Source organism: Pipistrellus hanaki, assembly GCF_964339955.1.
Source record: "Pipistrellus hanaki genome assembly, chromosome: 3".
Lineage (NCBI taxonomy): Eukaryota > Metazoa > Chordata > Mammalia > Chiroptera > Vespertilionidae > Pipistrellus > Pipistrellus hanaki.
Genome location: NC_140505.1, coordinates 138,840,437 through 138,858,324, shown reverse-complemented (window position 1 = coordinate 138,858,324; position 17,888 = coordinate 138,840,437). Strand labels below are relative to the sequence as shown.

Here is a 17,888-nt window from a genome sequence, read left to right as displayed (position 1 = left end):
GGAGGCAGCCTATCAATGATTCTCTCTCATCGTTGATTTTTCTATCTCTCTCTCTTCCTTCCTCTCTGAAATCACTAAAAATATAAGTTAAATAAAAATAGAAACTCCCAAATGATACTTGCAACTGTTTAAAAAAAAACTTATTGAATTTGTTGGGGTGACTTTTGCTAATAAAGCATATAGGTTTCAAGTATGCAAGTCATTAGCACATCATCTGCATACTGTGTCATGTGCTAACCACCCCAAGTATCACCACCATTATCCTCCCTTTGCCCTCTTTCACCTCCCTCCACATCCTTTCCCCATGGCAATAACCATACTATTGTCCATGTCTATGTGAATTTTTTTCTTCTTAATACTGTCACCTTTTTCACCCTCCTCACCTCTGACAGCTATCAATCTGTTTTCATTATCCATAAGTCTGTTTTCTATTTTGTTAATTTATTTTGTTCGTTATATTCCACATGTAAGTAAAATCATGCAGTCTGACTGGCTTATTCCACTTAACATAATATTCTCCAGGTCCATCCATTCTGTCCCAAAAGGTAAGAGTTCCTTCTTTTTCACAGCCACACAGCATTCCATGGGGTAGATGTATCACAGCCTTTTTTATCCATTTATCTATTGATGGGCACTTGGGCTGATTCCAAATCTTGGCTATGGTAAATAATGCTGCAAGGAACAAAGGGGTGCATATATTCTTTTGAATTAGTGTTTTGGGTTTCTTCAGATAAATTCCAAGAAGTAGAATCACTAGGTCATAGGGCAGTTCCATTTTGAATTTTTTGAGGAAACTCCATACTGGTTTCCACGTAGCTGCACCAATCTGCACTCCCACCAACAGTGCACAGGGCTCCCCTTGCTCCACATCCTTGCCAACACTTGTTTGTTGATTTATCAGTTATAGCCATTCTGACAGCTATGAGGTAAAATCTCACTGTGATTGTAATTTGCATTTCTCTGATGATTAGTGACCTTGAGCATCTTTTCATAGCACTAATGGCCATCCGTATGTCCTCTTTAAAGAAGTTTCTATTCAAGTCCTTTGCCGATTTTTTTCATTGAGTTGTTTGTTTTCTTGGTGTTCAGTTATATAAGTTCTTTATAAATTTTGGAAATTAACCATTTATCAGATGTGTCCTTTGAATATGTACTCTTATTCAGTGGGTTGTCTTTCATTTTGCTGATGGTTTCCTTTGCTATATAATAGCATTTTAGTTTGATGTAGTCTCATTTGTTTAATTTTTATTTTATTTCCCTTTCCCCATTAATTATAATTAAATATATTTCTATGAGAAATGTCCAATATTTTGCTGCCTCTGTTTTCTTCTAGGTTTTTTAATGTTTCATGATTTACATTTAAGTCTTTAAACCTCTTTTGAGTTTTTTCTTGTGTATGGTGTAAGTTGGTGATCTAGTTTCTTTTTTCTTTATTTTATTTTTTTTGCATGTATCTGTCAAATTTTGCCAACATCATTTTTTTAAATATATTTTATTGACTTTTTACAGAGAGGAAGGGGGAGGGCTAGAGAGCTAGAAACGTCTATGAGAGAGAATCATCGACCAGCTGCCTCCTGCATGCTCCCTACCGGGGATGTGCCCTCAACCAATGTACATGCCCTTGACCAGAATCCAACCTGGGACCTTCCAGTCCATAGACCAAAGCTCTATCCGCTGAGCCAAACCGGTTTTGGCCAACATCATTTACTGAAGAGACTTTCTTTACCCTATAGTATGTTCTTGCTTCCTTAGTCAAAAAAAAATTAATACCCTTATTTCTTTATTTATGATTTGTTAATCCCCACCAGAAAATATTTTTCCATTGATTTTTAGGGAGAGTGGAAGAAAGAGGGAAAGACATGTAAGAGAAACACATGGACTGGTTGCCTCCTGCACAAGCCCCACCCAGGCTGGGCCAGGGAGGAGCCTGCAACTGAGGTATGTGACCTTGACTGGAATTAAATCCAGGACCCTTTGTTCCATAGGCCAACACTCTATTCACTGAGTCATATCAGCCAAGGCTCCTTTGTCAAATATTAATTGGCCATAAAGGTGTGCCTTTAGCTCTCTATTCTGTCCCATTGATTTACATGCCTGTTTTTATGCCAGTATCATGCTGTTTTGATTACAGTGGCCTTGTAGAATAGTTGGATGTCAGATAACATGATTTCTCCAACCTGTTCTGCATAACTTAAGATTGCTGAGGCTATGCAGAGTCCTTTGTGGGTCCATATAAATTTTTGGAATATTTGTTCAAGTTCTGTGAGATATGCCATTGTTAGTTTAATTGAATTAAGAGAATTGCATTGAATTAATAGATTGTTTTGGGTAATACATGCATTTTATCATGTTAATTATTCTTATCTATGAACACAGAATATGCTTCCACTCATTTGTAACTTCCTCCATTTCTTTCTTTAGTATCATATAATTTTCAGAATATAAATATTTTACCTCTCTGCTTAATTTTATCCTTAGATAATTATTGTTGCTGTTGCATTTATTTTCTTTCTGATAGTTCATTATTGATAATGTGAAAAATGTCCCAAATTTTTTAATATTAACTTTATTTTTTTAACATCTGAATTTTAATTTTGTATCCTGATACTTTACTGAATTCATTAGTCAATTCTAGTTGTTTTTCACAGAGTCTTTAGGGTTTTCTATATACAGTATCATGTCATCTGCAAACTGGGACCTGAGGGAAAGCAGACACAGACTGCAAAGATTTAAAGACTGATATTAGTCACAATGGTCCACAGATTCCAAAAATCTAAGGGAATTTGGGGATCTCTTTGGAGACACAGTTATTCCCTCCTAAAGGCCCCTCAACTATGAGCTAACACAGTTAGCTTTTCTTCTGACACTAAGACCAACATAGTGATGGAAATGAGACACCACTACCAAATTAGCAGATAAAAGGTCAAAGTCAGCCAAAATTGATTTGGCTCAGTGGATAGAGTGTCGTTATGCAGACTGAAAAGTCCCAGGTTCAGTTATGGTCAAGGGCATGTAAATCAGTTGCGAGCACATCCCTGGTGGGAGGTGTGCAGGAGACAGCTGGTCAATGTTTCTCTCATCAATGTTTCTAGCTCTCTATCTCTCTTCCTTCCTCTCTGAAAAAATCAATAAAATATATTTAATTTAATAAAAAATGGTCAAAGTCAGTGTTGAAAGAGACACTAAATTGAGAAAATTATAACTTTGGCATACAGTGTTTCCCAAAGTGTGGTAGGCGTACCCCCAGGGGTATGGAAAGAGTTTGGTTGGGATATGCATTGCACCAGAGTTTGGTGTGGATATGCACTGCACTGTGCTTAGCTGCACCTAATTCTACGTTCTCATGAATACGAGGGGTACTCAGCGTTACAAAAATTATAGAAGGGGTACACATATGTCAAAAGTTTGGGAAACACTGGAAGAGTCTGAAAAGGAGCCATGGAGAAAAATCCTCCTAAGTGGGTATTTAACAAAAATTCTTGTGAAGAGGCAGCCTCTATCCAATAGAAAATCTCATTTGAGTCAAATTGATGGGAGGGAGGAGGGATTAAAGGGGACAGTGTTGAATCAATTCAACAACAAAAAATCCTTATCCTCTCCTAAATGCTCCTGAGCTTTTCTTCCCTTCTAAACACCAACTTTGTTCCTTTGTACCTTCCTAGGCTGTAAAAGTTAACAATGAAAAACCAAACCTTTCCAACAGAATTCATTCTTCTGGGACTAACAGACATCCCAGAAATTCAACTTGTCATCTTTATACTTCTCCTCCTGACCTACGTATTTAGTATTGTTGGAAACCTGACCATCATCACCCTCACACTACTGGACTCACACCTCCAGACTCCCATGTACTTCTTCCTCTGGAATTTCTCCTTTGTAGAAATTTCCTTCACAACCACTTTCACTCCCAGGCTCCTGTTCAGCATCTTAACTGGGAAGAAGAGCATCAGCTTTGCCGGTTGCCTCACTCAGTATTTCTTTTCCATACTGCTCGGGGCCACAGAGTTTTACCTTCTGGCTGCCATGGCTTGTGACCGCTATGTGGCCATATGTAAACCCCTGCATTACACAACCATCATGAGCAGGAGGGTTTGCACCCAGCTGGTTCTCTGCTCCTGGCTAGGTGGTTTCCTGACCATCATATCCCCAATCATCCTGACCAGTCAGCTGGATTTCTGTGCCTCCAACATACTGAATCATTATTGTTGTGACTATGGCCCCCTCATAGAGATAGCATGCTCAGACACAAGACTCCTGGAGATACTTGACTTTATCTTAGCATTTGTGACCTTGGTGGTCACTCTGGTGCTGGTGAGTATCTCCTATACAAACATCATCTGGACCATTCTGAAGATCCCCTCTGCTCAGCAAAGGAAAAAGGCCTTTTCCACCTGTTCTTCCCACATGATTGTCATCTCCCTCTCTTATGGCAGCTGCATCTTCATGTACATAAAACCCTCAGCAAAAGAGGGAGTTGCCTTCAATAAGGGAGTAGCTCTGCTCAATACCTCAGTAGCCCCTTTGTTGAACCCATTCATTTACACTCTAAGAAATAAACAAGTAAAACAAGCTTTCAAGGATGTGACCAGAAAGTTTATGAATCTTCAATGAACGTAAAGACCTCTGCTGAAGGTTAAGGCAGACAGTAATTAGCATAAAAGTGCAACAGGGACTTTGGAAGGTGAATGGACTGCCCTGCTGTGATTGCAATGCTCAAAGCAATTTTCTGGCCTGATATTTTACATTGTATACCAAACTTTACCTTTGATCTGCCTGTTTGCATTCCTAGAGGGAAAATGTACTCAGAGTGAATAAAAAGCAGACAGGACTACTGGTCTCGGGTGTCTCTTCAAGAAAGAGACTCCACCTGGTCCCCACCCCTTAATAATTCACATTTTTGTCTAGCATTTTCATTTGGGCATTGGTCCCTCCTTCAGATCTTGAATCCTGCCATGCAGGTTGCAGCATACCTCAAACTCGAAGAAAAATCTAAACACATTTATGAAGTTCCTCTCCATGAAAACACAGGAGAACTTCTCTAACACCCACCATATTAAAGCAATATCTAAAATGGATTTATTATAAAAAGATATCAAAGATATATTTCAGACTTTTCAATGAGGTGGAAATATTCCAGGAAAAAAAAAACACACACAGTTTAAATATTTCTTTCTAGATCTGAGCACTTCTGGAGCCAGACAGTCATCATGAAATTCAACCCCTTCTTGACCTTGGACCTCAGCAAAAACAGCAAATGCCACTTCAACGCCCCCTTGCACATGTGCGCAAGATCACATCTTTCCCACTCTACAAGGAGCTGCGGCAGAAGTACAGTGTCAGCTCCATGCCCATCCACAAGGATGACACAGTCCAGTTGGTTCGAGGACGCTACAAAGGTCAGCAAATCGACAAGGCAGTGCAGGTGTACAGGAAGAGACATGTCATCTATAATACATGGAGCTGGTGCAGCGTGAGAAGGCTATGGGACACCTGTCCACGTGGGCATTCACCCCAGCACAGTGGTTATCACCAGGCCAACACTGGACAAAGATCGGGAAAAATTATTGAACAAAGCCAAATCTCAACAAAATGGAAAAGAGAAGGCAAATATAAGGAAGAACTTATTGAGGACATGCAGGAATAAATGTAACCTGTTGGGCAACCATGGTTTAGCTGTATGTTTTGAGCCTGGTGAATATTCCTTTAAAATTGTTCTAAATGTCTCTGGAATATTTTGTTTCCTTCCTGGTTTGTTATTGATATGTGGCTCTGTATATCTATTGTGCTGTTTGGATTAATTTTATGAATAAAAATTGGAAATGTTTCTTAAAAAACAAATATATCTTTCTAGCAAATAGATTTTTGAACTAGATATTTTGAAATTTAACAAAAATGTGAAACAATAGCACTCTTCTCATTCTTTTTTGGAGATTATAGATGATCCTCAGGTTAAGCCGGACTCGATGTACATTGTTTTGTGCTTGCATCACCATCTCCCACTTATTTGAAAAGAAAAAAGTTTTTTGTAATTTTGTCGTATGTACATATGTGCTTCGTGTTTCTTATTATTTACTAGTGGTCTGGTGTATGAAATTCATGCACATGGGGGTGTCCCTCAGCCCGGCCTGCATCCTGTCCAATCTGGGAGCCCTCGGGGGATGTCCAACTGGGATCGGGCATCTCTCTCACAATTCGGAAGCATTGCCTCCTAATCACTCACTCACCTGCCTGCCTGCCTGATACCCCTAACCACTCTGCCTGATGTCCTAATCACCCCCAAGTGTCCCCCTTCTGGCCTGATGACCCCTAACTCCTCTCCCCCGCCCCCTGCCAGTCTGATGGTCTCCAACTGCCCCTGCTGTCGGCCTGCTCACACCCAACTGCCCTCCCTCTCAGCTGGCCAGCTCTCCCACAACTGCCCTACCCTGCCAACCTGATCACCCCCAACAGCCCTCCCTGCCAGCTCAATCATGCCCAATTGCCCTCTCCTGCTGGCCTGCTCGCCCCCAACTCCTCTCCCCACCACCACCGGCCTGCTCCACCCTATGATGCACCCTGCCATCCTGATTGCGCCCAACTGCCCCCTGCAGGCCTGATCACCCCAACTTCCCCCCATCAGCCTGCTCACCTCCCATTTCCCTTCCCTGCCTGCCTGATCTCCCCTGACTGCCTCTGCCTAAGCCTTCCCAGCCACCATGACTTTCTCTGGAAGGATATCCAGAAGGTCGCCCAGTCTAATTAGTATATGACCCTTTCATTAGTTAGATTTATCACAAGTAAAGGTCAGGAATTGTTATCTTTCTTTTAAATATTTTTTCACTTCATTACTGCTGTGTATGTGTTCCATGTGAATGAAGTAAGTGCTTATACATGTGGGTTCCTACTTATGGGGAAAATCACATTACATCATGCCATAGGAATGGATCTCCAATGTAACCCAAGGACCTACTGTATATAATTATGTTATAATAAATTAAAATATATTATTTGTGTTTTAAGATGAGTTTATTTTTTAATTTCTTTATTAAGTTATTACATATGTATTCTTATTCCCACATTATCCTCCTATCCCCCCCCCTCCTCATGCACTCACCCCCATGTTCTCTGTATCCATTGGTTAGGCCTATATACATGCATACAAGTCCTTCGGTTGATCTCTCTCCCTTGGCCCACCTTTCCCGACCTTCCTTCTGACGTTTGACGGTCTGATTGATGTTTCTCTGTCTCTGGATCTGTTTTTGCTCATCAGTTTATGTTGTTCATTATAGTCCATAAATGAGTGAGATCATGTGATATTTATCTTTCTCTTACTGGCTTATTTCATTTAGCATAATGCTCTCCTGTTCCATCCATGCTGTAGCAAATGGTAAGAACTCCTCCTTTTTTACTGCAGTATATTATTCCATTGTGTAGATATTCCACAGTTTTTTAATACACTCACCTGCTGATGGGCACATAGTCTGTTACCAAATCTTTCTCTGACAGAACACTCTCCTCCATGAGTTAGCAGCTTAGGGAAAGCAATAGCACCACCCTGAGGAATTCATCTCCTCCCACCCTGTGGAGCTTATGCCCTATTGAGGAGCATAGCCAGAGACTCTTTCAGTGCCTAAGCTGAACAGGCTGGGATCTTTGAGAACTTTGCTACCTTTCCCCAAGTCCAGGGTTGGGGGGAAAAAAGAAAAAAGAAAGAAAAAAAAGCCAGACTTGGTGTGAAACTTGGTCTTTCTGCACACACACTCCAAGGTCCAGCAGAGGCATCCACAATTGTGGATCATTCATAGTTCCAAACAGGTTTCCCAGGGCCAATCACAGGCAACGTCTGACATTGTCCTACATCAGAGTCCTCACAAGAGGCCCATATGCAATACACCCAGTGACCACCTACAGACAACAACTTAGAAGGATCCAATAAGCTTCACACACAATATATCCAAAGCAAGATCTCAGCAGACAACAATACCTGCTGAGGCAAATACCACATTGTTGACGAGCACATGAACAGCAGCTCACATGCCATGTTGGGGTTTGAGCCTCACAGCAGCCAGCCTAAGTGTGGATCCCATGTATGAACAGCCCAATAGCAATCAAGATCCAATTACAACAGGGGAGCCTATGGAATCCCAAACACCAATTTGAAAGAACATGTTTATTGCACTATTATTTACAACTAGTGGCCCAGTGCATGAAATTCATGCATGGAGTGGGGGTACCTCAGCCCAGCCTGCACCCTCTTTAATCGGAGACCCTGTGAGAAATCAGGCCCAAACCGGCAGTTGGACATTCCTCTCCCAATCCAGGGCTGTTGGGTCCTACTTGCTCACCTGCTTTCCTGCCTAATCACCCCCAACTGTCCTCCCCTGCAGGCCTGGTTGCCCCCAACCACACTACCCTTCCAGTCAGACCTCGCCCCCAAAGGCCCTCCTCTGCCAGCATGATCTCACCCCCAACAGCCCTCCCCTGCCAACATGATCTTGCCCCAAACTGCATTCCCCTTCCAGCCTGATCACACCCCGAACAACCCTCCCCTGCCAGGCTGATCTTGTCCCCAACTGTCCCTCCCTGTAGGCCTGATCTCATCCCTAACTGTCCTCCTGTGCTAGCCAATTTGGTTCTGATTGGTCAGTTTCTATGCCAGTCACCATCAAAAGTTCCACCTCCTAGGCAGCCACTGGCTCCTCACTGTTAACCCAGATTTGATTCTGATTGGTCAGTTTCTATGCAAGTCAATGTCAAAAGTTCCACCTTCTAGGCAGCCATTGGCTCCTCACTGTTGACCCAGATTTGATTCTGATTGGTCAGTTTCTATGCAAGTCAATGTCAAAAGCTCTGCCTGCTAGACAGCCATTGGCTCCTCACAGTTGACCCAGACTTGGTTCTGATTGATCAGTTTTTATGCCAGTCACCAGAAAAAGCTCTACCTCTAAGCAGCCATTTGCTCATCACACTTCACCCAGATTTGGTTCTGATTGTTCAATTTCTATGCCAGTCAGTGTCTCTGGGATTATTAATGGGACCTGATCAGAAAGGCAGGGCTGATCAGCAGCCCCAGTGGAAGCCCAGAGAGAAATGGAAGTGTGGCTGCTGGCCAGACTGGGAGAGAAAGAGAGACAAGTGCTGATCAAAAGCTGACACACAGGCAATGGATCAGTTCGTGCATCTCTCTTCAAGCCCGACTCTGTCCCTGATTCACAGCCCCCTCAGCATTCAATGCTGGGGTACTGCACCTCAGCAGAAGCAGTCAGGCTGGATTGCCACAGCAACCCAGCACTGACTGCAGGACTGACTGCCCATTGGCCTAGCTCCCTTGTTATTAGACATTATGACTCAGGGTTTTTATATATTAGGAAAGCCAAGATCAGGAAACACCGCAAGGTTCCATCAGTAGGTGAGATGATAAAACAGCTAAAGTATATTTACACAATGCAATACTACTTGGCCATTGAAAAAAAGGCATTTTTACCCTTTGCAAAAGCATGGATAGACCTAGAGCACTTTATGCTAAGAAAAATAAGCCAGTCAATGAAGACAAGCACCAAATAATTTCATTCATATGTGGAATCTAATGGACAAACTAAACTAACAAGCAAAGTAGACACAGACTCATGGATAGAGAGCAGGCTGACAGCTGTACAGGGGTGCACCTGGAGGCTGGAAAGATTGAGAAAAAGAGAAAAAAAAGAAAGAACTCATTGACAGGGACAACAGTGTGGTGATTGTGGTGATAGGAGGGGAAATGAAGGGGAAAGAGGGTATAGGTGGGATAAATGGTGATGGGGAATTTAATTCAATTTAAAAAATAAAAGAATGAAAAATAATATTGAAAAATAATGATTTGGTTTTGGTTTATTAATTGCAACAAATACATCATACTAATGTAAGATATTAATACACAAAGCTTAGCATATGGAATACAGGAACAATCTATACCTTCTTTGCAATTGTTCTGTTAATCTAAACCGTTCTAAAGAAAATAAAGTCTATTAAAAATAAATACAATCTTCAAGTTAAATGACAACTATTTTCTTTATGCTGAGAAAATCTATGGCTACTTAAAGGATGGATTTGAAAGAAAATTTAAAGATCACTTTTGCAGGCCACTCAATGTGAGGATGCCCTTCAACCTCATTATTCCATCTCACATTCTTCTCCGTAACCTGCTGGTGACCTGTTTGATGCTCCCATTGTACCTTCCTCGCCAATCTCTGTTGTCTGACTTCTGCTAAGCAACTATTTAATTTTTATTCTTTAAGACAACAAAAGATCTTTATCAGTCCCTCAGAACCAGGACCCCTAGGGAATGCATTGTTCGTCAGCACAATTGATCCCAAAGTGAGCAGATCTGAGGAGAGAGACAAAGTTTGTTACTTGGATCTTTAAAAACATCCAAAATATTAATGTGGCTCTTGCTGAGGTAATCAGTTCTCCTAGGAAAAGAAAAAGCCCTAGAAATTGTCTGTCCTTCAATTCCATTTGTTCATAATTTAACAAGTATTTGAATATGTGTTTAGCATTTTGCTACGCAGTACAGAAAATTCAACAAAGTTGATCTGCCTAGGGCAACAATGAAATATATAAAATATACAACCATGAAAGTTAGCATTACAAGAAACTGCACAGGGCACCATATATTTAAGTGCCATGTGGATGACACAGATATGTGTCCTTTCAATACAGAAGGGAGATCCCTGTGGTCAAGTGAAATAATTAAAACATGTAGAGTATTTACTATGTTCCAGGCATTACTCTAAGTAACATGTGTGGTGAAAATAGAATCTATTAGAAACCCTATATATTGCATATATATATATATGTTTAATATTCTAAGTGTCCAACCAACTGGTTGATCATTTGGTTGCTCATAGTAACTATGACCTGTTTTGCTTTGACAACCAGGGTGCAGACACTCTAACCAGAAGGTTAGCTTGCTGTTGGGGTCTGGCTGATTGGGACTGCATGAGACAGACCAGATCTTCCCTGGAACCAACCTCCCAATGTGCCTGCCCAGTTTCTAAAATATTTCTTCTCATTATTTTCCTTCCAATGTGCACAAATACATGCACCAGGCCTCTAATATTAGTATACCGTATTTTCCGGCGTATAAGACGACCCAGTAATTTTACAGTTAAAACATAGGTTTAGGCCTATATTCGCTGTATAAGACTACCCCCACTTACGAGGCAACACCAGTTCTTTTTTTAATAAACCGCCTCTCTAACTCAGCCAATCCAAGCAGGCTTTTTATGCATGCAAATTATACATGTTCTGTACCCAAAGTTACACTGTGTTCTAGTAAAAAGCCTGCTCAGGCCGAAACCGGTTTGGCTCAGTGGTAGAGCGTCAGTCTGCGGACTGAAAGGTCCCGGGTTCGATTCTGGTCAAGGGCATGTACCTTGGTTGCGGGCACATCCCCAGTGGGGGGTGTGCAAGAGGCAGCTGGTCGATGTTTCTCTCATTGACATTTCTGGCTCTCTGTCTCTCTTCCTACCTCTCTGTAAAATATCAATAAAATATATTTAAAAAAAAAAAAAAAAAAAAAGCCTGCTCAAATTGGCCAGAGTCAGAGAGGCCGTCTATTAAAAAAATAACTGGTGTTGCCTCGGAAGTGGGGGGTAGTCTTATACAGTGAATATAGGCCTAAACCTATGTTTTAACTGTAAAATTAGGGGGTCATCTTATACGCCAGAAAATACGGTAATCCTATATAATAAAAGCCTAATATGCTAATTCTCCATTCGTCTGGTTGGCCTTTCAACTAATCAAAGCATAATCTACACTAATAAAAGAGGAAAATGCTAATTGACCGTACCATCATTACGCCCACAGCCAACCAGGAGTAATATGCAAATTAACACAGCAAAGATGGCAGGTAAATTTGCATATGCAGGCTGGGGGAGGCCCTATTCAGCCGATGGAGTTGGGGACATGGGCAGGCAGCAGGGGGCAGCCCCTGAAGCCACCAGTGGATCCAAGCTGAGATGGGGACCCAAGCAGGCATCATCAGGCGGTCTAGACCCAGACATTCAGCATTGCCGCCTGCCCAGATCCAAGCCACCGCACCACCTGCCCTGGTCCAAGCCACCCTGCAATTGTGGGGCAAAGAGTCTGGGTCCAATCGCCCTGAGATCACGGGGCAAACAGGCCAAGCTGAGCTGATCCATGATCATGGGGAGAACAGAACAGGCCAGGCAGAGCTGACCTGTGATCATTGGGTGAACAGGCCAAGCCAACCTCTCCCCCACTATCATGGGGAGAACAGGCCAGGCCAAACTGACCTGGGATCAGGGGGTGAACAGGCCAGGCAGAGCCTGGCCAAGCTGCCCTGCTATCCCAGGCAAAGAAGCTGCTCTGCTGACCAACCTGTGCTATGGACCTGTTCCCCTCTAGCCTGAAGCCATGGGAATTCTCCCTCTTCCCAGAGTTAGGAGCACCAGCCCAGGTCTACCCAGCAGCCTGGTCCTGACTGCAGGGGTGAATTCCTGCAAGCTGGGGTTTGATCCTTATGCATTAGCAGTAGGAGACCAGTGCCTTTGTTATTACTATGTGTCCGGGTTTTAACTGGACAAATGCCCTGCGGTCTCAGTGGCCAGCTTAGCAAAATCTTTTAGAAGGAGAATTCTGTCTGTGTTTCCTCAAATCCCTCAGCCACTACTCACCCCTTTGTAAAGGTGAGGGAATTTGAGGAAACAAGTGAGGCCCTTAAATAAAAATCAACTGCTTCAAGAGTATGACATCCCTTCCTATTTTAAAGGAAGCTGAGTTCCATGTGTACTATGCTATGATATCTGAGGCACAGGACAAGGGAGGCCCTAAGTGTACTATGCTTTGATATTTGAGTCATTCTTTATTATTCAACGTAATTTATTTCTGTATGCCTCAGTTTTGTAATAGTTAAATTACTAGAGTAATACATCTTGCTATAAAATATTCCTAGAAGATCAAATGATCAGGTGACATTTATTGTTATTTTCTATAAATGAACACAATGTCTGGTATGCTAAAGTGATAAGTATTATAGAAATATTGAGATAAAGAGACCTACAGTCTTGATTACAAGTCAGGCTTACTATCACAATCCAAATTTATTGCTTGAAAAAGAAGCAGGAGCCAACTAGAAACTGAGCCACATATAAGCTCTTGAAGGGAAAATGTAAATTGGGTAAGCTTTGCTATTACAAGAGCAAGAAGAAAAAATTCAGATGCAAGAATGAAAACCACATTGCATCCACTCTAAGTAGCTGTTAAAGAAAAAGAATGGTATACTATGAAAATACTTAATACAGATTGTAAAGACATTTGTTCAAAGAGGATTTCCTAGAGTAGGTGGTATTTCAGTTAATTTATTTAAATGTGAAGACGTTAGCGAGATAAGAAAAAGGTGTAAGTGTCCCGAATTGCAGAGGGTGCAGGCAGAGATGGGGGAATCCCCCTCCATGCACAAATTTCATGCACCAGCCTCTAGTATGCTAATAATATGTTAATGTCACTCAATCACTCACTATAATGTACATTGACCACCAGGGGGCAAACAGTCGACTGCTCTACCAGTTGCTGTCATGTGCGCTGATCACCAAGGTGCAGATGCTCCAACCAGTAGGTTAGTTGCTACAAATGTCCAGCTGATTGGGACTGAGTGGGATGGGACACACTTGACCCCTCCCACTATCCCTTCACACTTGGCCAGATCATACAGCGGTGGGATCCCTTTACCCATTCTGCACCCTCTTGCAATCTAGGACCCTTAGGAAAATGTTGGAGAGCTGCTTTTGTCCCAATACAGCAGGTTAAGGCTAAGGGACCCCACTGGTACATTCATTCCTGCACTGGGCCTCTAGTCCTACATAATAAAAAGCTAATATGCAAATTGTCCCCTTTCACTAGGAGTTTGGCCAGGGCATGGGTCCAGGAGGCCAATTACCTGTGGCCCTTCTCCCCAGCTGCCCCACCCATTATCAGCCCTCCCCCCATCAGGGTGGGCTGGCTGGACCCCACCCATGCACAAATTCATGCACCAGGCCCCTAGTTAATAATAACATGCTACCATTAACATTACACTTTTACAAATAAGCAAATTAAAGCTTAGAGCCTAAGATACACAACTATTACACAGAAAAGCTGAGATTTGAGCCAAGGTCACCTGGATCCAAAGTTCATGCATATGACCAGAACACAATATTCTGCTTCCTATTCTGGCAGGACCTGTGAAGAGATAGAAATTTCCTCAGACCCAAAACATATGGAGAAAGATGAAAAGGTAAGCAGAGAGCCTTTCTTACAAGAAAACTATTGTATATCAAACGAATGTGACTATGCTTCAAAATTCTTTGAGCAAATCTTACTGCCTAGGTAAAATGTTTGGGGCAGACATAGAAGTTAGAAATAATTATGAGATTCTCTTTGAGAACATCAGGCAAGGATATGAGGATTCACCACATCTTCTCTTCCCACAGAAACTCCAGAACAAGTGCCCACACCCTGGGTCCCAAGAACTTTCTGGACACCCAAGTCACTCCAAGGTAATCATGCCATGTTAGCGACAGTGGCAGCAAGAATAGCAGCAACAGCTGGGGACCCCAGCACCTAATAGAGGGAAGAGAACATTTCTCTATGATTGAAACACCTGTGGTACCAAAAGGCTGAGAACAAAAAGAATTACATAAACAGACATCAAGAGAAGAGAGATCATGGGGAGACAAAGAAACAGCCTGCATATGAAAGAAAAGCGGGCATCACCAAGAAAGGAAGTAAATGAAATTGAGGCAAGCAAACTGTCAGAGAAAGAATTCAGAGAAATGGTTATAAGATGGATGAAAGAATGGAAGACAAATTCGACAAGATGTGTGAGAACCAAGAGGAAATGAAGAACCAAAAAGAAATAAAAAATTACATCGCTGCTGTTAAGAACTCAATAGAAAGTATCAACAGTAGACTAGAAGAAGCAGAGGATCGAATCAGTGGGCTGGAAAACAAGGCAGGAAAAAATACCCAAGTAGAGAAGCTTCTAGGGGAAAAAATTTTTAAAAAGCAGGAGGGAGCCTAAGGAACTTTGGCACAACACAAAACAACATCCATGTAATAGGAGTGCCAAAATAAGAGGAAACTGAGCAAGAAATAGAAAACCTGTTTGAAGAAATAATGACAGAAATATTCCCTGATATAGGGAAGAACAAATCCAAGAAGCTCACAGAGTCCCAAGAAAAATGACCCCCAAAAGACCAATGCCAAGGAACATTATAATTAAAATGGCAAACACCAGTGACAAAATAAGAATCTTAAAAGCGGCCAGAAAAAGACAGAATGTTACCTACAAAGGATCCCCAATCAGACAAGCAACGATTTCTCAATAGAAACACATCAGGCCAGTAGGGAAGGGAATGAAATATACAAAGTCCTGCAAAGGAGGGGTCTTAATTCAAGAATACTCTACCCAGCAAGGCTATCAATCAAAATTGAAGGTGAAATCAGGAGCTTCACAGACAAAAAAGGAACTAAGGGAGTTTATTGCCAACAAACCACTAATGCAAGAAATGCTAAAAAGTCTTCCAGGAAAAAAAAAATATTAAGCAAAGAATGAACATAGGAGTAAAGAATAAAAATGGCGATAAACAAGTACCTATCAATAATAACTTTAAATGTAAATGGATTAAATGCACCAATCAAAAGGCATAAGGTAATGGTTTGGATAAGAAAACATGACCCAGAAGGAGGATCCAAGATGGCTGCTCGGGTATACACCTAGCCGCAGCAGCTCACAACAATTTCAAGGGAATACAACTAAAATGTAGAGTGGACATTGCCCAGAGCTACAGGTAGTCGACTGACTGAAAACTCTACAATAGGAAGGAGGGAGAAAACCAGAAGGAAAATCAGAGGAGCTGAAAAAAAGCCTAAGGTACGGAGACATGCTGCGCGCTCGCACGCACGCGCGCATGGAGAGGTCGCAGCCGGAGAGGAGGAGAGGGCTGGGTGCTGCCTGGCGTTCCCTAGCAGGAAGGAAATAGAACCCCCAGCCTGGGCTGAACCCCCGAACAGGCAGCGCTGAGCCCCAAGTTATGTGCCAGACCCTGGGGACCCAGGCTCCGGCAGGGGGAGACAATCCCGGGGGACGGCGAAATGCGGGGCCCCCGGAGTCGCGCGCACATGGCGCGCAGAGGACTGAATGTTGACTCTGATGCTGGATTACCCTAGCCGGAAGAAACAAAGCCTCCGGCGGCAGCTCTGAGCCTCAGTCCAGACCGCCCCGAACTCCAGGTCTGGGCCAGTCCCTGGGGACCCAGGCTCGGGCAGGGGGAGACGGAGCTGTGAGGTGGAGTCCTGGGAGCGCGGCGAAAGGCCGAGCCCCCGGAGTCGCGCACACTGTGCACAGAGGACAGTCTGTTGACTCTGATCCTGGACTCCCCTAGTGGGAGGGAGAAAGAAAGCCCCAGACTGGAGGAACGCCACGAGGAGCAGGAGCCCCTGCCGGACACCAGCCAGCCGGGCGCCAGCAAGGAGCCGGGCGACGGGGCCCCCAGTGGGGGAGGTGCCCCTGAGCCTTCGACTGCTGAGCGCTGGCAACGGAGCCAAGGACGGGGGCTGCTTCCTGGGCGGCGCCGACCCCGGCAACAGGCTGGAGCAGCGCGGGAGCCCGCGGAGAACAAAGGGGTGCCACAGGCCAACCTGCTGAGCTCCCAGGACAAGGAGGAAGAAACCAAAGAAGTTCTCAATGTGAAGAAATCAAGTGAGAGCAAATGATAGTAAAATTACTTAAGAAAGAATACAAAGAAGATCTTGAAAAATCAAAGACTAGTCAGAACTCAACGCACCAGCCAACATTGCAACATAAATGCGTTTTGTTTTGTTTTTTTAAAAGAAAAAAAAAAGAGAGAAAAAAGGGACAGAATGTTGGAACAGCGGCGACCAGGCCTAGAGTGGCCAGGCACAAGGCAGTGGCAGCTGGGCCCGGAGCAGCAGTGGCCAGGCCCCAGAGCAGCAGCAGCCAGAACAAGAGCATCAACGGCCAGCACTGGAGCAGCCAGACCTGGGGCAGTGGCAGCCAGGCCTGAGGCAGAGGCGGCCAAGCCCAGGGTGGCCAGTCCTGGAACACCCAGACACGGAGTGGCGGGGCCCGGAGAAGCCCGGCCCAGAGCAGCTGGGTTGGGAGCAGCCAGGCCCAGAACAGCAGTAGCCAAGCACGGAGCATCCAGGCTGGGAGCGGCCAGGCTCGGAGCAGCCGGGTCTGGTGCGGCCAGGCCAGGAGCAGCGGCTGCCAGGCTGGGAGCGGCCAGGCCCGGAGCAGCGGCTGCCAGGCTGGGAGCGGCCAGGCCCGGAGCAGCCGGGTCTGGTGCGGCCAGGCCCGGAGCAGCGGCTGCCAGGCTGGGAGCGGCCAGACCCGGAGCAGCGGCTGCCGGGCTGGGAGCGGCCAGGCCCGGAGCAGCCGGGTCTGGTGCGGCCAGGCCCGGAGCAGCGGCTGCCAGGCTGGGAGCGGCCAGGCCCGGAGCAGCCGGGTCTGGTGCGGCCAGGCCAGGAGCAGTGGCTGCCAGGCTGGGAGCGGCCAGGCCCGGAGCAGCAGCTGCCAGGCTGGGAGCGGCCAGGCCCGGAGCAGCCGGGTCTGGTGCGGCCAGGCCCGGAGCAGCAGCTGCCAGGCTGGGAGCGGCCAGGCCCGGAGCAGCAGGGTCTGGTGCGGCCAGGCCCGGAGCAGCGGCTGCCAGGCTGGGAGCGGCCAGGCCCGGAGCAGCAGGGTCTGGTGCGGCCAGGCCAGGAGCAATGGCTGCCAGGCTGGGAGCAGCCAGGCCCGGAGCAGCGGCTGTCAGGCTGGGAGCGGCCAGGCCCGGAGCGGCCGGGACCGGAGCAACCGGTCCCAGAGCAGCCGGGTCGGGTGCGGCCAGGCCTGTAGCAGCAACAGCCAA

At 44.7% G+C, this 17,888-nt stretch overlaps 1 protein-coding gene and 1 pseudogene across 2 annotated transcripts; both read left to right on the top strand.

The window, feature by feature from the left end:
• Positions 1-3,678: 3,678 nt before the first annotated feature.
• Positions 3,679-4,611, top strand: LOC311618643 (olfactory receptor 6C4-like; the record flags this gene model as incomplete). The annotated part of the gene is made up of 1 exon (XM_084876206.1): positions 3,679-4,611. The coding sequence occupies one exon, from the start codon at positions 3,679-3,681 to the stop codon at positions 4,609-4,611; it is 933 nt and encodes a 310-aa protein (XP_084732332.1).
• Positions 4,612-5,207: 596 nt separating this feature from the next.
• LOC311618772 (ribosomal protein uL24-like) lies at positions 5,208-5,644 on the top strand (annotated as a pseudogene). The gene has a single exon. The product of its transcript is annotated as a ribosomal protein uL24-like (transcript).
• The last annotated feature ends 12,244 nt before the right edge of the window (positions 5,645-17,888 follow it).